Source organism: Asterias amurensis, chromosome 3 (assembly GCF_032118995.1).
Source record: "Asterias amurensis chromosome 3, ASM3211899v1".
Lineage (NCBI taxonomy): Eukaryota > Metazoa > Echinodermata > Asteroidea > Forcipulatida > Asteriidae > Asterias > Asterias amurensis.
This window is the reverse complement of record NC_092650.1, coordinates 21,522,959-21,542,045: the sequence shown is the minus strand read 5'-3', so window position 1 is coordinate 21,542,045 and position 19,087 is coordinate 21,522,959. Positions and strand designations below refer to the sequence as shown.

The 19,087-nt window shown below is 37.4% G+C and overlaps 1 protein-coding gene across 1 annotated transcript; it reads left to right on the top strand.

Annotated features, from left to right (window-relative positions):
• The first annotated feature begins 38 nt into the window (after nucleotides 1-38).
• LOC139935289 (ribosome biogenesis protein bop1-A-like) lies at nucleotides 39-16,223 on the top strand. Its single transcript, XM_071929806.1, has 13 exons — nucleotides 39-194; nucleotides 953-1,222; nucleotides 1,978-2,181; nucleotides 3,178-3,329; nucleotides 3,950-4,169; nucleotides 4,333-4,554; nucleotides 5,290-5,451; nucleotides 6,680-6,830; nucleotides 7,540-7,856; nucleotides 8,731-8,916; nucleotides 9,151-9,253; nucleotides 10,295-10,487; nucleotides 14,847-16,223. Exons 1-13 carry the CDS (start codon nucleotides 129-131, stop codon nucleotides 14,998-15,000), a joined length of 2,400 nt encoding a protein of 799 aa, XP_071785907.1. The 5' UTR covers nucleotides 39-128; the 3' UTR covers nucleotides 15,001-16,223.
• Nucleotides 16,224-19,087: the final 2,864 nt, after the last annotated feature.

The window sequence follows — 19,087 nt, the reverse complement described above, 5'->3', positions numbered from 1 at the left end:
TTGTAACGGTAAAGCAAACTGGGTAACAGACGTGATCAAAAAACGTGTTCGTCTCCCAAATTGATCGCATAGGTTTGCACACGATCTACACGTCTCTGTGCACAGTGTGTGTAGAGATTTTCATCAAAATGGCTAGTTTGAAAAGAAAATCGCTTGATCCGAAGCAGAAAGTTGGTAATGTTGTTGAGGCAGAGGTAGGATTAAAGTACATTGAAGTACATGTCACTGAAATTTTCACTTCGTAATGAATATCAACTTCTTAATTTTTTTAATTCATTCATTTTCAATTCAAATTTCAATTTAAATTAAACAAATACAAAATTATAAAAATGTTCACTTCTTTTTCTAAATCTAACTAAACTTTGAATGATTTTGAATATAATCGTCAACCAATGCTCATTCATCAATCAACAATGCTCAGCCATTCAATGCTCATGACGCCCCCCACCCCTTCCCCCTACTCCTACCCTATCCTACTAACCTAGCTAGGGTTCGTTCCGCTATCGTCTCTATTTAGCGGAACAAACCATGATGATTAGGAGAACTTGTGCACATCCAGCCTCATTCATTCAATTTTAACAACAAGCATATTGATTGATGATCAGCTATGGCTGAATGCAGGTCAGCTTATTCCCAAATTCGATTGGTCCAAATTCAACTTAAAAGTCATGAGAAATTGTTGTTGCGATGATCATAACCAGCCCGCCATTCTCCCGACGGTCTGGATGTCAGCAAGAAGGATTTGATCATCGCAATCAGTTTTGGTAGTTGCGGTGGTAATCATAACCCCCCCCCTGTCATCATTTTGATGGTTGTAAACGAGACAGACTGGAACTGCATAGCCCCCCCCCCCCCCACACACAACTAGTGAGTGGTTTGTGCTGTATAGGCTGGCAGATTTTGACTGATTTGACTAATTTCATTCCTGAGTTTTTCTTTTCTCCATTACCAGGATGACCTTTTTGTCGATGCTCCAATGGACGATGACAGTGACGACAGTGACTCAGAAGATTACAGCGAGGAAGATGAAGAGCTGGAAGCAGAGATGACAGACAGCGAAGACGAGGAAGAAGATGACATTGACAACAATGACAATGATGATGACGAAGATGTCTCAGAGTCTGAGGCAGTAGAAGAAAAGGAAGATCTCAAAGAAGATCTCAAAGAAGAGGCAGATGGAGATGATGAAGAAGATGATGAAATCGAACGCAAGATTAAAGAGGTATTTTCAACAGACCCTATCGCGATTCCCGCCTGGCTGATTTTGCTGAATTGTCGAAATGAAAGGCACTGTGGGAAGGGAAAGGGAGTTTACAATGACAGTGCCCCTTTTTCCTTCCCACAATGCTTTTTGGCCATTCAGCAAAATCAGCCAGGCGGATTGGCAATGTCTTCAAGAAATTTAGTGTGTCCTATGTTAGATTTTAGACCCGGCAGTATTGAGGGAGTACAATCTAGTAAGGTTTGCAGTACACCATGTACCGATGAAATCTCTCTTTTGAGTTGTGCTGGTTTTGATGAATTTTTATATTTCAGGCTAAAAACTTTCTTCGGAAGCCAAACTGAAGTTACTGATCACTACATGAGATTTTCACTTTTCGTTTTTTTCATATCTACCACACCGAGAGAAATTTGAAGCCTTAATTAATATTGCATTAATTAATATTACATTGTATTCTTTTTATAAAGTTATTACGCATATTCAAAGTTTGGTTTCTTCATACCCCTGTTATTCAGTTATTTAAAAATCCAAATGATTAGCGCCATCTTCCATTTCCAAGAAAATGGTCAGACTCCATTCCTTGAAAAATTATAGAACTTTGAAATCCATTTGATTTCTTTCCATTCGATGGAACCCATCAGACTACATTATTTGAGTCTCCGAGGATGTTGGGGGGTCAAACTCCAGCACAGTGTCATGGGTTCAAAATTCTTTTTATCATCATTTTCCCGTTGTCCATCTTTTTTTTTCTTTAGAGCAAGTCTCCAGCTCCAAGGAGAGGTAAACTGAGCAGATTCGCTCAGCAGTTGAGACGGAAACAGCTCAAGCTGAAACCTGCGACAACTTTGGACAACAAGACACAATCTGCACCAAATGATAATGAAGTTACTGAAGAGAGCGTAATCAGCACAACAAGCAAAGTGGTGGATGAGTACGAGTTTGACTCTTCAGATGAAGAGGTATGCCTTCCCCTTCACATTATTATTAATATTATTATTATTATTATTATTTATTTTACCTCATCAAAAAGCACAGCAAAAGTTAAACGATAACACAACGAACCAATCAAAAAAATAACGAATACAATAATTATTCAAGCAAAAAGCACACAATAAATATTTAAAAAATTCCAGAACAGAACATGACAGGGGGGCAACTAGATTAGCAAAAGGAATAACTTATGTGGGTCAGGAACAACAAAAATAAACTTGATTACTGTTGCTCGGAAGCATGTTGTCCCACGCATAAGTAGCACTAATCCAGAGGATTAAACGAAACACAATGGACATAGAACCGACTATACAACAATAGTGATTAAGTTCACCATGCCTGCAAGCACCAGCAAGTTTTGTTTCAGGGTTCTCTCACTCTGGTATTCTTTGTTTACTCAAACTGGTGCAGTTTACTGCACATCTGACTACAAATTTGGTAGTTGAGTGTTCTGTAGGGAATTCAATCGTTGGTGCCCCTTTTCAAAAACATTTTCAGCCAACTGGAGGCCAATTTGGCTGGCGATGCTGCATACTCGTAAGGAGTTAAAATGGTAAACAGTTGGCAATTTCCCTGGTGAACAGGGCTAAACAGGAAGAACTTTGATACTTTAGTCTATAAAGCTATTACTATTATCAATAATTCTTGACTCCTACCCTGTGAGGCAGGCATGTGAGACTTGTTCTTTGCAGCTGATCTCCACGATTTGGTTTTGATTTTCCTCTTAGTTTCTTTACTTTCTGTGTACAAAAGTATAAGAATATTATCTTTTCCTCTTTTTTTTCTTGCCCGGTTTTCTCTTTTCCTTTTTTGTCATGGATAGTTACTCACATGCCTGATGAGGGTAGTGGTTATTACTATTATGATTGATTAACAACAACTGGAAAGCTGGTGCTGTACTTCTAAGGAGTTTACACGGTTATAGAAAAAAATCTACTTTAATTTTTTTTTCATTTTTTTTTCAGGACATCCGCAACACAGTGGGCAACATACCAATGGAGTGGTATGACGACTACCCTCACATTGGCTATGACGTTACCGGCAAGAAGATTATGAGACCCCCAAAGAGAGATGAACTGGAGGAATTCTTGGAGAAAATGGACAACCCAGACTACTGGTATGTTAAGTCCCAGGGGGGCTGATTTCATAGTATCTGGCGGCCATTTTGAAAAAATAGCTACCATGGAACCTTCCACTACAAAGATTCCTTAAGAGTTCTGGTATGCTACAGAGGACATGTTTCTGGGTATAAAACAGGCGACATACTTTTCTGTTGCAATTTGTCCAAGGTTGACATAATTTTGTTCACGAAATTCTTGGACTGTAGGGCTGCTTACTAGAGTAAGGTTATAAGGCAAAATTCCATTCCACATAAATTTTATATGACTGGTATCCTACTCATATTCGCTTAGCAGAAATTTGTTAAGCATTATTTGCTGCTTTTAAAAGCAGCTTTAAGAAATTGGGCCAATTTCATAGAGTTTCTGAAATTTTACTTGCTTAGTTAAGCTAAGTAAATTTGCTCTAGTCAAAAAAAAAATTGTTTACTGTAGGAGGGCATTGCTCAATAAATCAACATGAAATTAGCATAATATTCACATTTTTAAAAAGAAGTAAATTAAATAATACGGCAATTTAAAAAATGAACTGAATTCAAAAATAATTGAACAAATTTACTAAATGAAGTAATCTCTTGATGTTCAGTAACACCAACCCTACATCTTGTTGCATTTTCAGGCGCACAGTGTACGACAAAATGACCGGCAAGGACATCGTCCTTAAAGACGAAGATGTGGCTTTAATACAGCGCATCCAAGATGGTCGCTACCCAGAGACGACCTTTGACCCTTACGAGCCCTACGTTGACTTCTTCACTCACGAGAAAATGATCCATCCCGTAACACGGCGTCCGGAGCACAAGCGCAGCTTCATTCCGTCACTTCTTGAGAAAGAGAAGGTGTGTTCTTGGAATAATTGGACTGATCTCATATTTTATCACAGTTTGTCCTGAATTTTCTGAGAAAAGAAGAAAAGAAATCAGACTAAAGTAGGAAGAGTATCATGCCTGGATATAATAACTTCATTCATCTAACGGCATTAAAATACTTTCTCCTTTGAAGGTCAGTAAAATGCTGCATGCTTTTCGCATGGGGTGGTTGAAACCACGCAAGGAGAAGAAGGAAACTGACGGGATGCCCAAATTCTACGACATCTGGAGTAACGAGGCCCACGCAGAGATGACCAAGCGTCATCACTCCCACATTGCTGCCCCTAAGGAGAAGCTTCCAGGTCATGAGGAATCTTACAGACCGCCGCCGGAGTATCTGCCGACAGAAGAAGAGGTATGACGAGTCTGAAACTTATTTTGAACTTTATGGCCGGCAAAGTATCCTAATGGAAACAGCATGCCAACTTGTTTTGTTGATGCAGAAAAGACAATGAAGATGTTTCCTTTTAAGACGTGGGAGGAAAACCTGTAGTTGGGCTTAATTGGTCATTAAAGTTGCAAAAAAAATGATGAAAGGAAAAAACAACTTTTTGTGCTTTTAGATATGAATAAAAGACTTCTTGCTAGAAGTCTTTTAATATTTTAGTGAGAAATTACCTCTTTCTCAAAAACTAGGTTACTTCAGAGGGAGCTGTTTCTCACGTTATTTTATACTATCAACAGCTTTCCAATTCTCGTTACCAATTCAGTTTTTGAGTTAATATTTGTTTTGAGTAATAACCAAACGTGTACCTTCCCTTTAAACCATCTCAGCTCCCTTGGGAGTATACAGCCTTGTGCATCAAATGCGCTACTCGGCTAAATCAGTCACAAGAACCATCTCTGCCCTCACAGGTACCCATTCACCCCTGGGTGGAGAGAAGCAATTATAGTGAAGTGTCTTTCTCAGGGACACGAGGGTCATGACCGGGATTCAAACCCACACTCTGCTAAATTATTGCCCCATAAATAGACATGAATAACATTTTGGATCTGCTCCCCCTTAGCGGACTTAATTTATTGCCCATAATTAAAATTAGTCTTGCTGCGATCCTGGTTGAAACTTTTTTCCCCGTCTGATTTCTTCTAGATCAAAGAGTGGAAGGAGGCTCACCCCGAGGATCGTAAGATGGACTTCCTGCCTCAGAGCATCGAATGCTTACGCAAGCTACCAGCCTACAGGGATTTTGTACGGGAGCGGTTTGAACGATGCTTGGATCTATACCTGTGCCCAAGACAACGGCGCATGAGAGTAAGCAACACTGTTTGTTTGTTTGTTCGTTTGTTTAGATATTAAATCTAGCCATGAAGGGAACTTGGCAAACTCGGCAAGCTGGTGACAGCCAATCTCTCTTTCTGAAGCATTGATTTATTATCTATCAATCTATAAGTTGCACAAGTTAATAAATTGTGACTCAGTTATTAGATGAAATCAGCAGCTACCTTGGTAGGATTCGAACCCACAACCTTGTGATCACAAGTCCTATAATTAAAGTAATAACAGATTGTGACACGCTCACCTTTTTTGGTGGTCAACAGACGATGTGACCTGTGACATCACATGTTTACAAAAGAGCCACTGAGTCTGGACTTCCTGCAGGCATGATTTGTACACAGCTCAACGGAAGAAAACATAAAATCTTACATTTTTATGGAGATTGCACTGTCTAATTCTTATCAAATTTTAATATGATGAAAGGGAGCACATCTCATAACTTGTCCAGCTTTTACTTGCATAACTCTTGGTTTCATGTGGAAATTATGACACAAAATGTCAACTTTCCCATAGGACCAGTGTAGTATCTTGCCTGCCAGAATACTGAAAGAATGTACAAGGTCATACTTATTGTAAACAAGGTTCACATGGTCTATAGGTTTACGTGTAAATGCCTTGCCGCCTTAAATGCGCACTTCACTGAATAACGCACGTTGACATTGACCACCAAAATGGCGCATCCAAGATTCTTCTGATGATGACGTCAGGTGAATAGGGTCAATAGCGCATTTCACAATAACCTCATCAATGCGCGTTACATTAGTGCCCTGGTCGTTGGGCCAATAAAATCCCGTTAATCTTTATAAGTAAGCTCCTTGGGAAGTAAACAGCCCTGAGCTGTCGTGGGGCTCGGAAGGCTTTTTCATACACAGCATCAACCTTTATCCTCGCAGGTACCCATTTATACCCCTGGGCAAAGAGAAGCAATTATAGTAAAGTATCTTGCTCAAGGACACAAGTGTCAGAACCAGGATTTTAACCCACACTCCGGTAACTTAACCACCAGAACTTGAATTTGGCGATGACACTCCAGAGTCTAACCACTAAACCACGATGACATAATTAACACTGTTAATCCAGTGGGATTTTATCTCCAAATCAAGAGTAAGCTGTTGTCTAAGTTTTAGGTTTTTATAGTTTCTGTCCTGAGAGAATTTTAAGATGATTATTACTCCAGTTCCGTCTTTCAAATTTCTTTGTACAGGTCCATGTTGAGCCAGAGGACCTGCTTCCTAAGTTGCCCAAACCTAAAGACCTTCAGCCGTTCCCGACTGCCCAGGCAGTAGTCTACCAGGGTCATGGTAGCTACGTTCGTACTATCAGTGTGGACCCTACAGGGCAGTGGTTTGCTTCAGGTAAGACAATAGACCTTTATCATGGTGCAGCCATTGTGAATTCCTCCCATTGATATTATCTCCCATTATGTATCCTAGCTTCCCATCCTATGTAATAATTGAACCACATCCATCTCTTCAATACTTGTCTTATTTATTTTCAGCTTTAACTGTTCTGCCATCTTGTCGCTTCTATTACGAATTTGTTGTGTCATGTATTGTGTTCATCTGTCCTTTTTGTCTGTCTGTCTGTCTGGCCCTGTACTCTATTTGTTTATTCATGTTTACTCTTACTTAAGATATATTTTGCTTTACTCCGTAATACATGTAACTGTTGTTATTCTTTTATGAGAGTATGGAAATAAATGTATTCTTGAATTGAATTGAATGTACATAACCAAACCACGGCTTGAAGAAACTACATTATTATTATTTGATATGAGGAGCATGACAAAGGTCTATGGGTAATTTCTTTCTTTGATTTCATTCTAACTATTTTAGATTGATTATTTAAGTCTGAAAGATCACTGGTTGTGAAGTCCAGTGGCAAGGAATTGTTTTTGTCAAAAAAACTTGTTTGCAGTATATTTTTAATGTTTACGAGAACTGGCACTTAAATACCAGACGAGGTATTCTTAATAATCCCGAGCAACACAGGAGAAGATCATTGGAAAGTGTTTCCCAAATTTTGAAATACTTAAAATTTTGTTGTTGTTGTATTGTCTATTAGGGTCAGACGATAAAACGGTACGATTCTGGGAGGTTTCGTCTGGTCGCTGCATGAAGAAAATCGACGTGGAAGGTACCGTCAAGTGCGTCGCTTGGTGCCCGAACCCGGCCATCTGCCTCGTTGCTGTCTCGGTGGACAACAAGGTCCATCTGGTCAATCCAGAGCTTGGTGACAAGCTGGTGGCATCGGACACAGATCGCCTGATAGAGGCTTACGAGGAGCCAGAAGAGGTCAAGACGTCGGCATTGGTCGAGTGGACCGTACCGTCAGAGGAGGAGAAAGAGAAGGGATTCAGGTTGTGTCTTACACACTTCAAGGTAGGATGGTAGGATGGTTGAAATAACCAACAAGGGCCCAATGTCATAATACCTGTAAGCATAAAATATTAGCTTAGCACAAAAATTGTTTGGCAAGTGAAAATCGTTTACCAGCCAGAACACCATACAATTACCATTATGCGACTGGTACCGCGGTCATTTCTTGCTGAGCATAAGAAGTTTTGTGCTTTGTCAAGAAATTCGCTTAGCAGAATTGTCTGCTTATCAGTGATGAAATTTGGCCCAGGGGTCGATTTCACAAAGAGTTAGGACTAGTCCTAACTTAGGACTAGTCCTAGGAGATATTCAAATTGCATGGATAGTCCTACGTTAGGACGAGTAACTGGTCCTAACTAGTCCTAACTCGTCCTAACTCTTTGTGAAATCCACCCCTGATCGCCCAACTTGACACTATTGATTTAAGCTTTGGTTCACTTACCTCACTTTCAACCAAGTCCAGTGGTCTAGTTTCTTTCCAAGGATGAAATATTATTAGTTAAAAGCAGTGGACACTATTGGTAGTTAATGAAAATAAATATTATCATAAAACCTTTCTTGATTACAAGTAATGGGGAAAGGTTGATAGTATAAAACATGAAGAGAAACAGCTCCCTCTGAAGTGACGTAGTTTTCAAGAAAGAAGTTATTTTCCACAAACTTGATTTCAAGACCTCAGATTTAGAATTTGAGGTCTCGAAATCAAGCATCTGAAAGCACACAACTTTGTGTGACAATGGTGTGTCAAGGGTGTTTTTTTCTTTCATTAATATCTCGCAACTTCGACGAGCCATTGAGCACCCAGCAGGTGGATATGTGCACATTACAAGTCTTTATATCATTCTTATCTGTCATTTTGTTTTGTTTTGTAATTCAGGCAACCAAGCAGGTTGTTTGGCATGGCAAGGGAGATTACTTTGGCACAGTGGTACCGGACGGCGGTCACTCGTCAGTCCTCATCCATCAACTATCCAAGAGAAGATCACAGACACCCTTCAAGAAAAGCAAGGGTCTCATACAGTGCATTGCCTTCCATCCAACGAGGCCGTACTTCTTTGTTGCTGTGAGTAACTCTAATTAAGAATATCATTGTTCCAACTTCCGAAACAGAAACATCTACTCCGCAGTAGTAGAAAAGTCCCCTGAACTCGGAAACATTTACTCCACGTAGTAAAATATATAGCGAGACAAGTTCTCAAACTTTACAAATCTTTACAAAATAATGTAAACTGTCTTTTACTTTCTTGTCCCTATTCAAAGACAATAATACGCAACTACTCTTTTGTCCACTTTTTAGACTCAGCGTTACGTGCGTGTGTACAACCTTCTCAAGCAGGAACTCACCAAGAAGTTACTGACGAATGCAAAATGGATATCAAGTATTGCCATCCACCCCGGAGGTATGAAGGAACGCTTTTACAATTTAAAGGAGATGTTCTTACGGGGTGTTGTAGCCAAGCGGCCAAGGGCGGTGGACTCAAGTCCTGTAATTTACAGAGTGTGGGTTTGAAGCAAGGCCTCAGTTGCGACAGTTGTGTCATTAAGCAAGGCATTTTCTCATAATTGCTTCTCTCCACCAAGGAGTAGGAATGGGTACCGGTGATAGTCCGGGAGTAAACTTCTATGGACTGGCATCCTGTCCAGGGGGAATAGAAATATTCTTGGTCGTTTTATACCAAGAAACAGAATACAAACACCAGCCAGATGAGCCTTATCAATCAATCAATCAGAGGGAATTTATATAGCGCCAAAATCAACCAAAGTTGTTCAAAGGCGCTCAAGACAGTTGGATGAAATTAACGTTGATACACTGGTTGGAATAGAAAACATTTGAGGAGTTTCTTGAAAATGTGAATAGTGTCAGCATCCTTGATGTGGTTAGGGAGAATGTTCCATTATTGTGATTCACTGGTTTGGGACAGATTTTACTTACACATTTATTGAGCAGTAGTGAAACATGCGAAACATGCTGCTTAAGCACAAAAAGATAGCTAAACACAACATATTTATGCTTAACAAAACAGGGTTACCAGGTTTGGTGTTCATGTGAAGTGTTATCACAGAACATGGGGGAAGGTGCTGTGCTTGTCACAAAATCGCTGTATGGGTAAAAACAAAAACATTATTTTTCAGAAAATGGTGCCTGGCAAACTAATCTTCTGAGTAAAGATCAGCAGGAAACCAGGCACACACAGGATATTTTTACAGGGTATTTTGCCTGGTGACCTATTTCTGCTTGGCAACATTCGTCTTTTCCATGCATTTGTTTTGCCTTAGAGCTAAGCACAATTCACTTGCACAAAGCACAGATTAAGTGTGGTGGTTCTTAAAAGAATAAGTGGTTTAATAACTTGACATTCCGATCTGTGCACTCTGATTGTCTCTAAGCGGAGAGGCTTGAAAATTTCACATTTTATTTGATTCTTTATTGCTGTGTTTAGGTGACAATGTACTTGTTAGTAGCTACGACTGCAAGCTGAGCTGGTTCGATATGGATTTGTCGGTCAGACCTTATAAGACATTACGTAATCACAGACAGGCTATCCGCCATGTTTGTTACCATCGTCGCTACCCGCTGTTCGCCTCATCTGGAGATGATGGATTGGTCATCGTCTGTCATGGTCAGGTCTACAAGTAAGTCATTCATTATCCCATCCATATTTTAATGTTTAATATGTTCTCACAGGTTGTGATTTTCTGGTAAGAAATACGCAGGCGGAGGACTTGATTGCCTACTTTCTAAGCTAATAGTCACTCAAAAGTCTGGATGACTTCTATGACCAAATGTCTGCAACAGCTATGTGGCTTATCGCACTTTGTCACTCGGGCCTAGATAAAAGTAAACTTTTAAAGACAAAAGTCAACTTTCAATGTCAATCCCAGCAATAATTCATACTTAGTTTTAAATAAACTTCCACTTTATACGCCATTTTTCCATGTAATACAATGAAAGCATGGAACTTTCTTGAATCTATAAAGCTAGCTATTCAAAATTTTAATTTTCAGGTTAATTTAGCCCAAAATCTGACCGAGCATCATTCAATTAACTTTTTTGCATTGATGAATATGAATGTGACGAAAAGCAGTTGGTCCCATGTGTTGTGTTAACGTATGTAAAAGAACCAAGTGCACTTATCGAAAAGAGAAGGGGTTCACCCCGGTGTTCCTGGCTGGATTGGCAGCATATTGCGCCACAGCACCTTGTAAACCAAGTACATGGTGCTTAGGATTAGGTCTCATAATTCAAACTTCGTCCCACTAACCTTGCAATAAAAATACCTGGTGCTTTGTATACTTTGGCAAAAGGCGCGTTATAAATACGCTTATTATTACTATTGTTAATTGATTTTTTAAAACTATTTTTGTATACTTTGGCAAAAGGCGCGTTATAAATACGCGTATTATTATTATTATTATTATTATTATTGTTGTTGTTGTTGTTGTTGTTGTTGTTGTTGTTGTTGTTGTTGTTGTTGTTGTTGTTGTTGTTGTTGTTGTTGTTGTTGTTGTTGTTGTTGTTGTTGTTGTTGTTGTTGTTGTTGTTGTTGTTGTTGTTGTTGTTGTTGTTGTTGTTGTTGTTGTTGTTGTTGTTGTTGTTGTTGTTGTTGTTGTTGTTGTTGTTGTTGTTGTTGTTGTTGTTGTTGTTGTTGTTGTTGTTGTTGTTGTTGTTGTTGTTGTTGTTGTTGTTGTTGTTGTTGTTGTTGTTGTTGTTGTTGTTGTTGTTGTTGTTGTTGTTGTTGTTGTTGTTGTTGTTGTTGTTGTTGTTGTTGTTGTTGTTGTTGTTGTTGTTGTTGTTGTTGTTGTTGTTGTTGTTGTTGTTGTTGTTGTTGTTGTTGTTGTTGTTGTTGTTGTTGTTGTTGTTGTTGTTGTTGTTGTTGTTGTTGTTGTTGTTGTTGTTGTTGTTGTTGTTGTTGTTGTTGTTGTTGTTGTTGTTGTTGTTGTTGTTGTTGTTGTTGTTGTTGTTGTTGTTGTTGTTGTTGTTGTTGTTGTTGTTGTTGTTGTTGTTGTTGTTGTTGTTGTTGTTGTTGTTGTTGTTGTTGTTGTTGTTGTTGTTGTTGTTGTTGTTGTTGTTGTTGTTGTTGTTGTTGTTGTTGTTGTTGTTGTTGTTGTTGTTGTTGTTGTTGTTGTTGTTGTTGTTGTTGTTGTTGTTGTTGTTGTTGTTGTTGTTGTTGTTGTTGTTGTTGTTGTTGTTGTTGTTGTTGTTGTTGTTGTTGTTGTTGTTGTTGTTGTTGTTGTTGTTGTTGTTGTTGTTGTTGTTGTTGTTGTTGTTGTTGTTGTTGTTGTTGTTGTTGTTGTTGTTGTTGTTGTTGTTGTTGTTGTTGTTGTTGTTGTTGTTGTTGTTGTTGTTGTTGTTGTTGTTGTTGTTGTTGTTGTTGTTGTTGTTGTTGTTGTTGTTGTTGTTGTTGTTGTTGTTGTTGTTGTTGTTGTTGTTGTTGTTGTTGTTGTTGTTGTTGTTGTTGTTGTTGTTGTTGTTGTTGTTGTTGTTGTTGTTGTTGTTGTTGTTGTTGTTGTTGTTGTTGTTGTTGTTGTTGTTGTTGTTGTTGTTGTTGTTGTTGTTGTTGTTGTTGTTGTTGTTGTTGTTGTTGTTGTTGTTGTTGTTGTTGTTGTTGTTGTTGTTGTTGTTGTTGTTGTTGTTGTTGTTGTTGTTGTTGTTGTTGTTGTTGTTGTTGTTGTTGTTGTTGTTGTTGTTGTTGTTGTTGTTGTTGTTGTTGTTGTTGTTGTTGTTGTTGTTGTTGTTGTTGTTGTTGTTGTTGTTGTTGTTGTTGTTGTTGTTGTTGTTGTTGTTGTTGTTGTTGTTGTTGTTGTTGTTGTTGTTGTTGTTGTTGTTGTTGTTGTTGTTGTTGTTGTTGTTGTTGTTGTTGTTGTTGTTGTTGTTGTTGTTGTTGTTGTTGTTGTTGTTGTTGTTGTTGTTGTTGTTGTTGTTGTTGTTGTTGTTGTTGTTGTTGTTGTTGTTGTTGTTGTTGTTGTTGTTGTTGTTGTTGTTGTTGTTGTTGTTGTTGTTGTTGTTGTTGTTGTTGTTGTTGTTGTTGTTGTTGTTGTTGTTGTTGTTGTTGTTGTTGTTGTTGTTGTTGTTGTTGTTGTTGTTGTTGTTGTTGTTGTTGTTGTTGTTGTTGTTGTTGTTGTTGTTGTTGTTGTTGTTGTTGTTGTTGTTGTTGTTGTTGTTGTTGTTGTTGTTGTTGTTGTTGTTGTTGTTGTTGTTGTTGTTGTTGTTGTTGTTGTTGTTGTTGTTGTTGTTGTTGTTGTTGTTGTTGTTGTTGTTGTTGTTGTTGTTGTTGTTGTTGTTGTTGTTGTTGTTGTTGTTGTTGTTGTTGTTGTTGTTGTTGTTGTTGTTGTTGTTGTTGTTGTTGTTGTTGTTGTTGTTGTTGTTGTTGTTGTTGTTGTTGTTGTTGTTGTTGTTGTTGTTGTTGTTGTTGTTGTTGTTGTTGTTGTTGTTGTTGTTGTTGTTGTTGTTGTTGTTGTTGTTGTTGTTGTTGTTGTTGTTGTTGTTGTTGTTGTTGTTGTTGTTGTTGTTGTTGTTGTTGTTGTTGTTGTTGTTGTTGTTGTTGTTGTTGTTGTTGTTGTTGTTGTTGTTGTTGTTGTTGTTGTTGTTGTTGTTGTTGTTGTTGTTGTTGTTGTTGTTGTTGTTGTTGTTGTTGTTGTTGTTGTTGTTGTTGTTGTTGTTGTTGTTGTTGTTGTTGTTGTTGTTGTTGTTGTTGTTGTTGTTGTTGTTGTTGTTGTTGTTGTTGTTGTTGTTGTTGTTGTTGTTGTTGTTGTTGTTGTTGTTGTTGTTGTTGTTGTTGTTGTTGTTGTTGTTGTTGTTGTTGTTGTTGTTGTTGTTGTTGTTGTTGTTGTTGTTGTTGTTGTTGTTGTTGTTGTTGTTGTTGTTGTTGTTGTTGTTGTTGTTGTTGTTGTTGTTGTTGTTGTTGTTGTTGTTGTTGTTGTTGTTGTTGTTGTTGTTGTTGTTGTTGTTGTTGTTGTTGTTGTTGTTGTTGTTGTTGTTGTTGTTGTTGTTGTTGTTGTTGTTGTTGTTGTTGTTGTTGTTGTTGTTGTTGTTGTTGTTGTTGTTGTTGTTGTTGTTGTTGTTGTTGTTGTTGTTGTTGTTGTTGTTGTTGTTGTTGTTGTTGTTGTTGTTGTTGTTGTTGTTGTTGTTGTTGTTGTTGTTGTTGTTGTTGTTGTTGTTGTTGTTGTTGTTGTTGTTGTTGTTGTTGTTGTTGTTGTTGTTGTTGTTGTTGTTGTTGTTGTTGTTGTTGTTGTTGTTGTTGTTGTTGTTGTTGTTGTTGTTGTTGTTGTTGTTGTTGTTGTTGTTGTTGTTGTTGTTGTTGTTGTTGTTGTTGTTGTTGTTGTTGTTGTTGTTGTTGTTGTTGTTGTTGTTGTTGTTGTTGTTGTTGTTGTTGTTGTTGTTGTTGTTGTTGTTGTTGTTGTTGTTGTTGTTGTTGTTGTTGTTGTTGTTGTTGTTGTTGTTGTTGTTGTTGTTGTTGTTGTTGTTGTTGTTGTTGTTGTTGTTGTTGTTGTTGTTGTTGTTGTTGTTGTTGTTGTTGTTGTTGTTGTTGTTGTTGTTGTTGTTGTTGTTGTTGTTGTTGTTGTTGTTGTTGTTGTTGTTGTTGTTGTTGTTGTTGTTGTTGTTGTTGTTGTTGTTGTTGTTGTTGTTGTTGTTGTTGTTGTTGTTGTTGTTGTTGTTGTTGTTGTTGTTGTTGTTGTTGTTGTTGTTGTTGTTGTTGTTGTTGTTGTTGTTGTTGTTGTTGTTGTTGTTGTTGTTGTTGTTGTTGTTGTTGTTGTTGTTGTTGTTGTTGTTGTTGTTGTTGTTGTTGTTGTTGTTGTTGTTGTTGTTGTTGTTGTTGTTGTTGTTGTTGTTGTTGTTGTTGTTGTTGTTGTTGTTGTTATTATTATTACTATTATTACTATTATTATTATTATTATTATTATTATTACTACTATTATTATTATTATTATTATTATTATTATTATTATTATTATTATTAATTGATTTTTAAAACTATTTTTTCCCCCCTCCAGTGACCTCCTCCAGAACGCCCAGATTGTACCGGTCAAGATTCTGCGTGGTCATCAGGTGACCAACAGCCTCGGGGTCTTGGCCTGTGAGTTCCATCCTACACAGCCATGGCTATTCTCGAGCGGTGCGGACAGCACAATACGACTCTATACATAAAGCGCTTGTTTTTCCCATCTTCAAGACAAAAAGCTTACTTTATTTCAGTGAGATGTTTCACTTCTTCTCAAAGAAAACAAAAATGTCATAAGAAGATACCGAAACCGTTCCATTTCTTAAGTGCAGACAGCACAATACGACTCTATACATGAATGGCTTATTTAAAGGTTACTTTATTTCAGATCAGGGGTCGATTTCTTAAAGAGTTAGGACTGTGCCTAGGAGATATTAAAAACTTAAGGGTAGTCCTAACTCAAGACAAGACTAGTCTTAACTCTTTGTGAAATCCACGCCTGGGCTTGATTTTAACACTGGACCACAGGCAGAGATTTTTACCCTTTAAAGGGAAGGTACACGTTTGGTAATTGTCAAAGACCAGTGTCCTCACTTAGTGTATCCCATCAAAAGCATAAAATAACAAGCCTGTGCAAATTTGAGCTCAATTGGTCATCGAAGTTGCGAGAAAATGGTGAAAGAAAAAACACCCTTGTTGGACGAATTTTTGTGCTTTCTGATAAGAATAAAAGACTTCTAGCTAGAACTATTTCATTATTTTAGTGAGAAATTACCTCTTTCTCTAAAACTACGTTACTTCAGAGGGAGTCGTTTCCCACAATGTTTTACACTATCAAAAGCTCTCCAATGCTCGTTACCAAGTCAGTTTTTAAGAGAATATTTGTTTTGAGTAACTACCAGATGTGTACTTTTCCTTTTAATCCATTGAATAATGAAGTATACTTAACCGAAGAGACAAATGAGATAAAGTTCCTCTTACTGGTCAATAAGGCAACTATTGTTCAAGTTAAAACAGGTAAAAAGCATGTTGTCAGAAATCGGGAAGATTTTCTCGTTTTGATTCTGGTCATGTGGTTTTACAGTGTAGTGGGCCTTTTAGGCGACGCACGTTTTACCATAATTTTTACATCAAATTTTACTCTGAAAAATGGCAAGTATGGCAGATAGAGGCCAAAGGTTACTAAACTGCAAGGGCTCACTTCTCTGGTTTGTGTGAACATAAAACCACTTTACCACATTGTTACTAGTCACTTTTTTATCAAAAAAATCTCAAAATTTTGTTAGTCATTTTCAAAAATAATTAATCTGAACTAATTAAAACAGTTTTTAATAAACTAAAAAGTAGGATTTGAAACTTTGCATGGTGGAGATAAGATATAGAAGAGTTTGCGGTAACACCATGTAATAACAATCTCTAAATGAGTTGGGGTGGTTCTGAAAAGAACCGTTGGGTTAACTCGACGTTTCGATCAGTATGCTCTGATCGTCTTCTTTCTCCAGAAGACGATCAGAGCATACTGATCGAAACGTCGAGTTAACCCAACGGTTCTTTTCAGAACCACCCCAACTCATTTAGAGATTGTTATTACATGGTGTTACCGCAAACTCTTCTATAAACTAAAAAGTGTTCCAAAGCACAGAGTCAATCACTACTCGAGGAATCCAATTGTTTTTATCTATATTTAATTTTTTTTAATGAATACAGAATTATAATTTTAGTTCAGTCTCTGTTTGCTCAAACACTACAACCATAAACTTAACCTGATTTGCATATGACCTAGTTCAAGGAACACGTTGCCTTGGATCGGTCGAGTTGGTCTTTGAAAAGCGTTTGTTATAATATGCATTTGGGTAGAAAGATGCTGTAAAAGTAGAATACAATGATCCACACAAACATGCCTGGAAATTGCACGGTTTTCCTTTTACCTCGCCGACTAACACGGTCGGCCATTTATGGGAGTCAAATTTTTGACTCCCATAAATGGCCGACCGTGTTAGTTCGCACAGTAAAAAGAAAACCACGCAGTTTCGAGGCAAACTTGTGTGGATCATTGTATTCTACTTTTAAATTATCTTTCTAACCATATGCATTTTATAACAAACGGTTACAAACGCTTTTTTATAATCCAACTCGTCCGATCCAAGGCAACGTGTTCCTTTAAGTGTCATAAAGTTGGCATCCTGAATTATAAGTTGACAAACACTCGCTGAGTGAAATGGAAAAGCCGAACTTCACCGAGTGTTTTAACTACATGATAATGCATTCACTATTTGTTTTATATCCTAACTCATCACACATAGATCCTTGTCATTTGAATTTTTTGTTGAATTTTACTCCGAATTTCACAACAAACTTAACAATTTTAAGGATGAAACACGAGATATTTTTCAACAATCAATTGACCAGGAACTGTGTGTGAGGTTTATACTACAAAAATAAGTTATTTACATCGTTGTTGCTAAAATTCAATACACGTACATTTTACAAATAAAAACTCGCAGGAGGAGTTGGAAATTGAAGTAATGTTTGTCTGTTGCCGTCTTTCAGGTTTGAACAAACTCTGTTTAAATATGTGTTTTTAATACTTCTCTCATAATGTATAAAACTCCATCATTATTGCAATCATTATTGAGGTATTTGGTGTATTGCCAAAATATTTTAACTTGACACTGCCGTCCTTGCTTTTGTCAGTGGCTTCACTGTTTGTGTTTACACTGGCAAAGAACTCCATAAAAAATGTTAAAAAAACTGCTTAGTCATGGGTTTTCCCTTCCAATTTCACTAACTTCACTCAATAGCACTTCGCACTAATGCTAAAATAGAAACTTGGTACCCCGATCTCAGAAAAATGTACAAAATTTCACACTCTTGTTACACTACTACAAGTGCCATGTGGCTTGTGATGAGGGCGTGATCGCTATGTAGTGGAATGTTTGTCTGACAGCCGGGTATTTTGAGCTGAGTGACGTCATTTTTTAGTGCGGAGTGCTATTTAAAGCCTGCCTCATTAAAAAAAATTGAATGATCAAACAGATCCTCAATCAAAAAGACTCATTCAATATCTTTATCTGGGCCTTTTAAATGTATCCCAATGTTCATTTAATTTCATCTCCCATCTGTATGGGTTGATTGGGCATTCATTTTTAATAACGGGTAAACAAATTTCATCTTTGATATTTAGAGCTGAACCCTGTTATTTACTTAAATATACAAATAATATCTTTGAATACTATTCTGTTAATACAATACAGACACACTGTGGCACTGGGCCCCTAAAGTTTTTAACATTTACAACATTAAAAAGACGTTGAGATTTTTACAGTGGAATAAACAGAGAAAACAAACTTAAAATAGGGGAAAACCTTCACAAATAATATTAACAGGGCCCTATTTCATAGGCCTGATAAGCACAAAAATTTGTTTAGCATTGAAATTTCTTCCTTGATAAAAACAGGGTTACCAACCACATTTCCATTTGTTGCATATATTGCTTGTTACTGGTATTCAGCTGTTATTTGCTTATCCTGAAAATCACGTGGGAATTTGGTTGGTAACCCTGTTTTTATTGAGACAACAATTTCATGCTAAGCAAATTTTTGTGCTTAGCAGCTCTATGAAATTGGGCCCAGGTCGTCACATTGACTGTGTGAGTAGGGATACACATTCAAACCGGGGCCTATAACAAAAGCCGACAATAGAGTCCACGGTTCACGAATCGACACGATTTCCAAACCAGTGGGGAGCTGTTTCAAAAAAAAGTTAGGAGGTCCACGGTTTCAGGCATATACAAGGTTGCGTGTATGAACTGGTGTTTTGACAAATTGAGAACGATTCGCTTTTGTGGACAAAACCAATTGAAACATCTCTTAAAACAGAACAAAGAGACCTGTTTTGGGCCAATTTTACAGTTAAAAACTTGCTCAGTAAATGTGCCTGTGTACCCCCATGCGAATGTGAACCCCCATCTGCATGTGTACTCCCATCTGCATGTGAACCCCCATGCAAATAACGTTTGTAAAAATGATACACCCATTTCAGTTTTATTCAAATTCTTACAATAATTGTTTTTTTCTTCAAAACTCATGCAGTTAATCGATTTCACAATATAAATAAAAATTCTTGATCAAAGTTTATTCTTTAATCTACAATCTTTAATTGTATGAAAAGTTGGCAAATAGTTATACACATTCCTGAGATACCAAATCCAAAAATGTATCTAGAATGAAAGGACATGCAATGCACAAAATAAAATATGAATGTAATTTATAAATATGATAATAGAATACTTCA

What these genes read in the sequence shown, in the direction of transcription:
- LOC139935289 (XM_071929806.1), top strand. Translation starts at nt 129, where the DNA reads ATGGCTAGTTTGAAAAGAAAATCGCTTGATCCGAAGCAGAAAGTTGGT. An exon ending in TCGAACGCAAGATTAAAGAG is followed by an intron (nt 1,223 to 1,977) that starts GTATTTTCAACA and finishes TTTTTTCTTTAG; the next exon opens with AGCAAGTCTCCAGCTCCAAG. An exon ending in AGGGCAGTGGTTTGCTTCAG is followed by an intron (nt 6,831 to 7,539) that starts GTAAGACAATAG and finishes ATTGTCTATTAG; the next exon opens with GGTCAGACGATAAAACGGTA.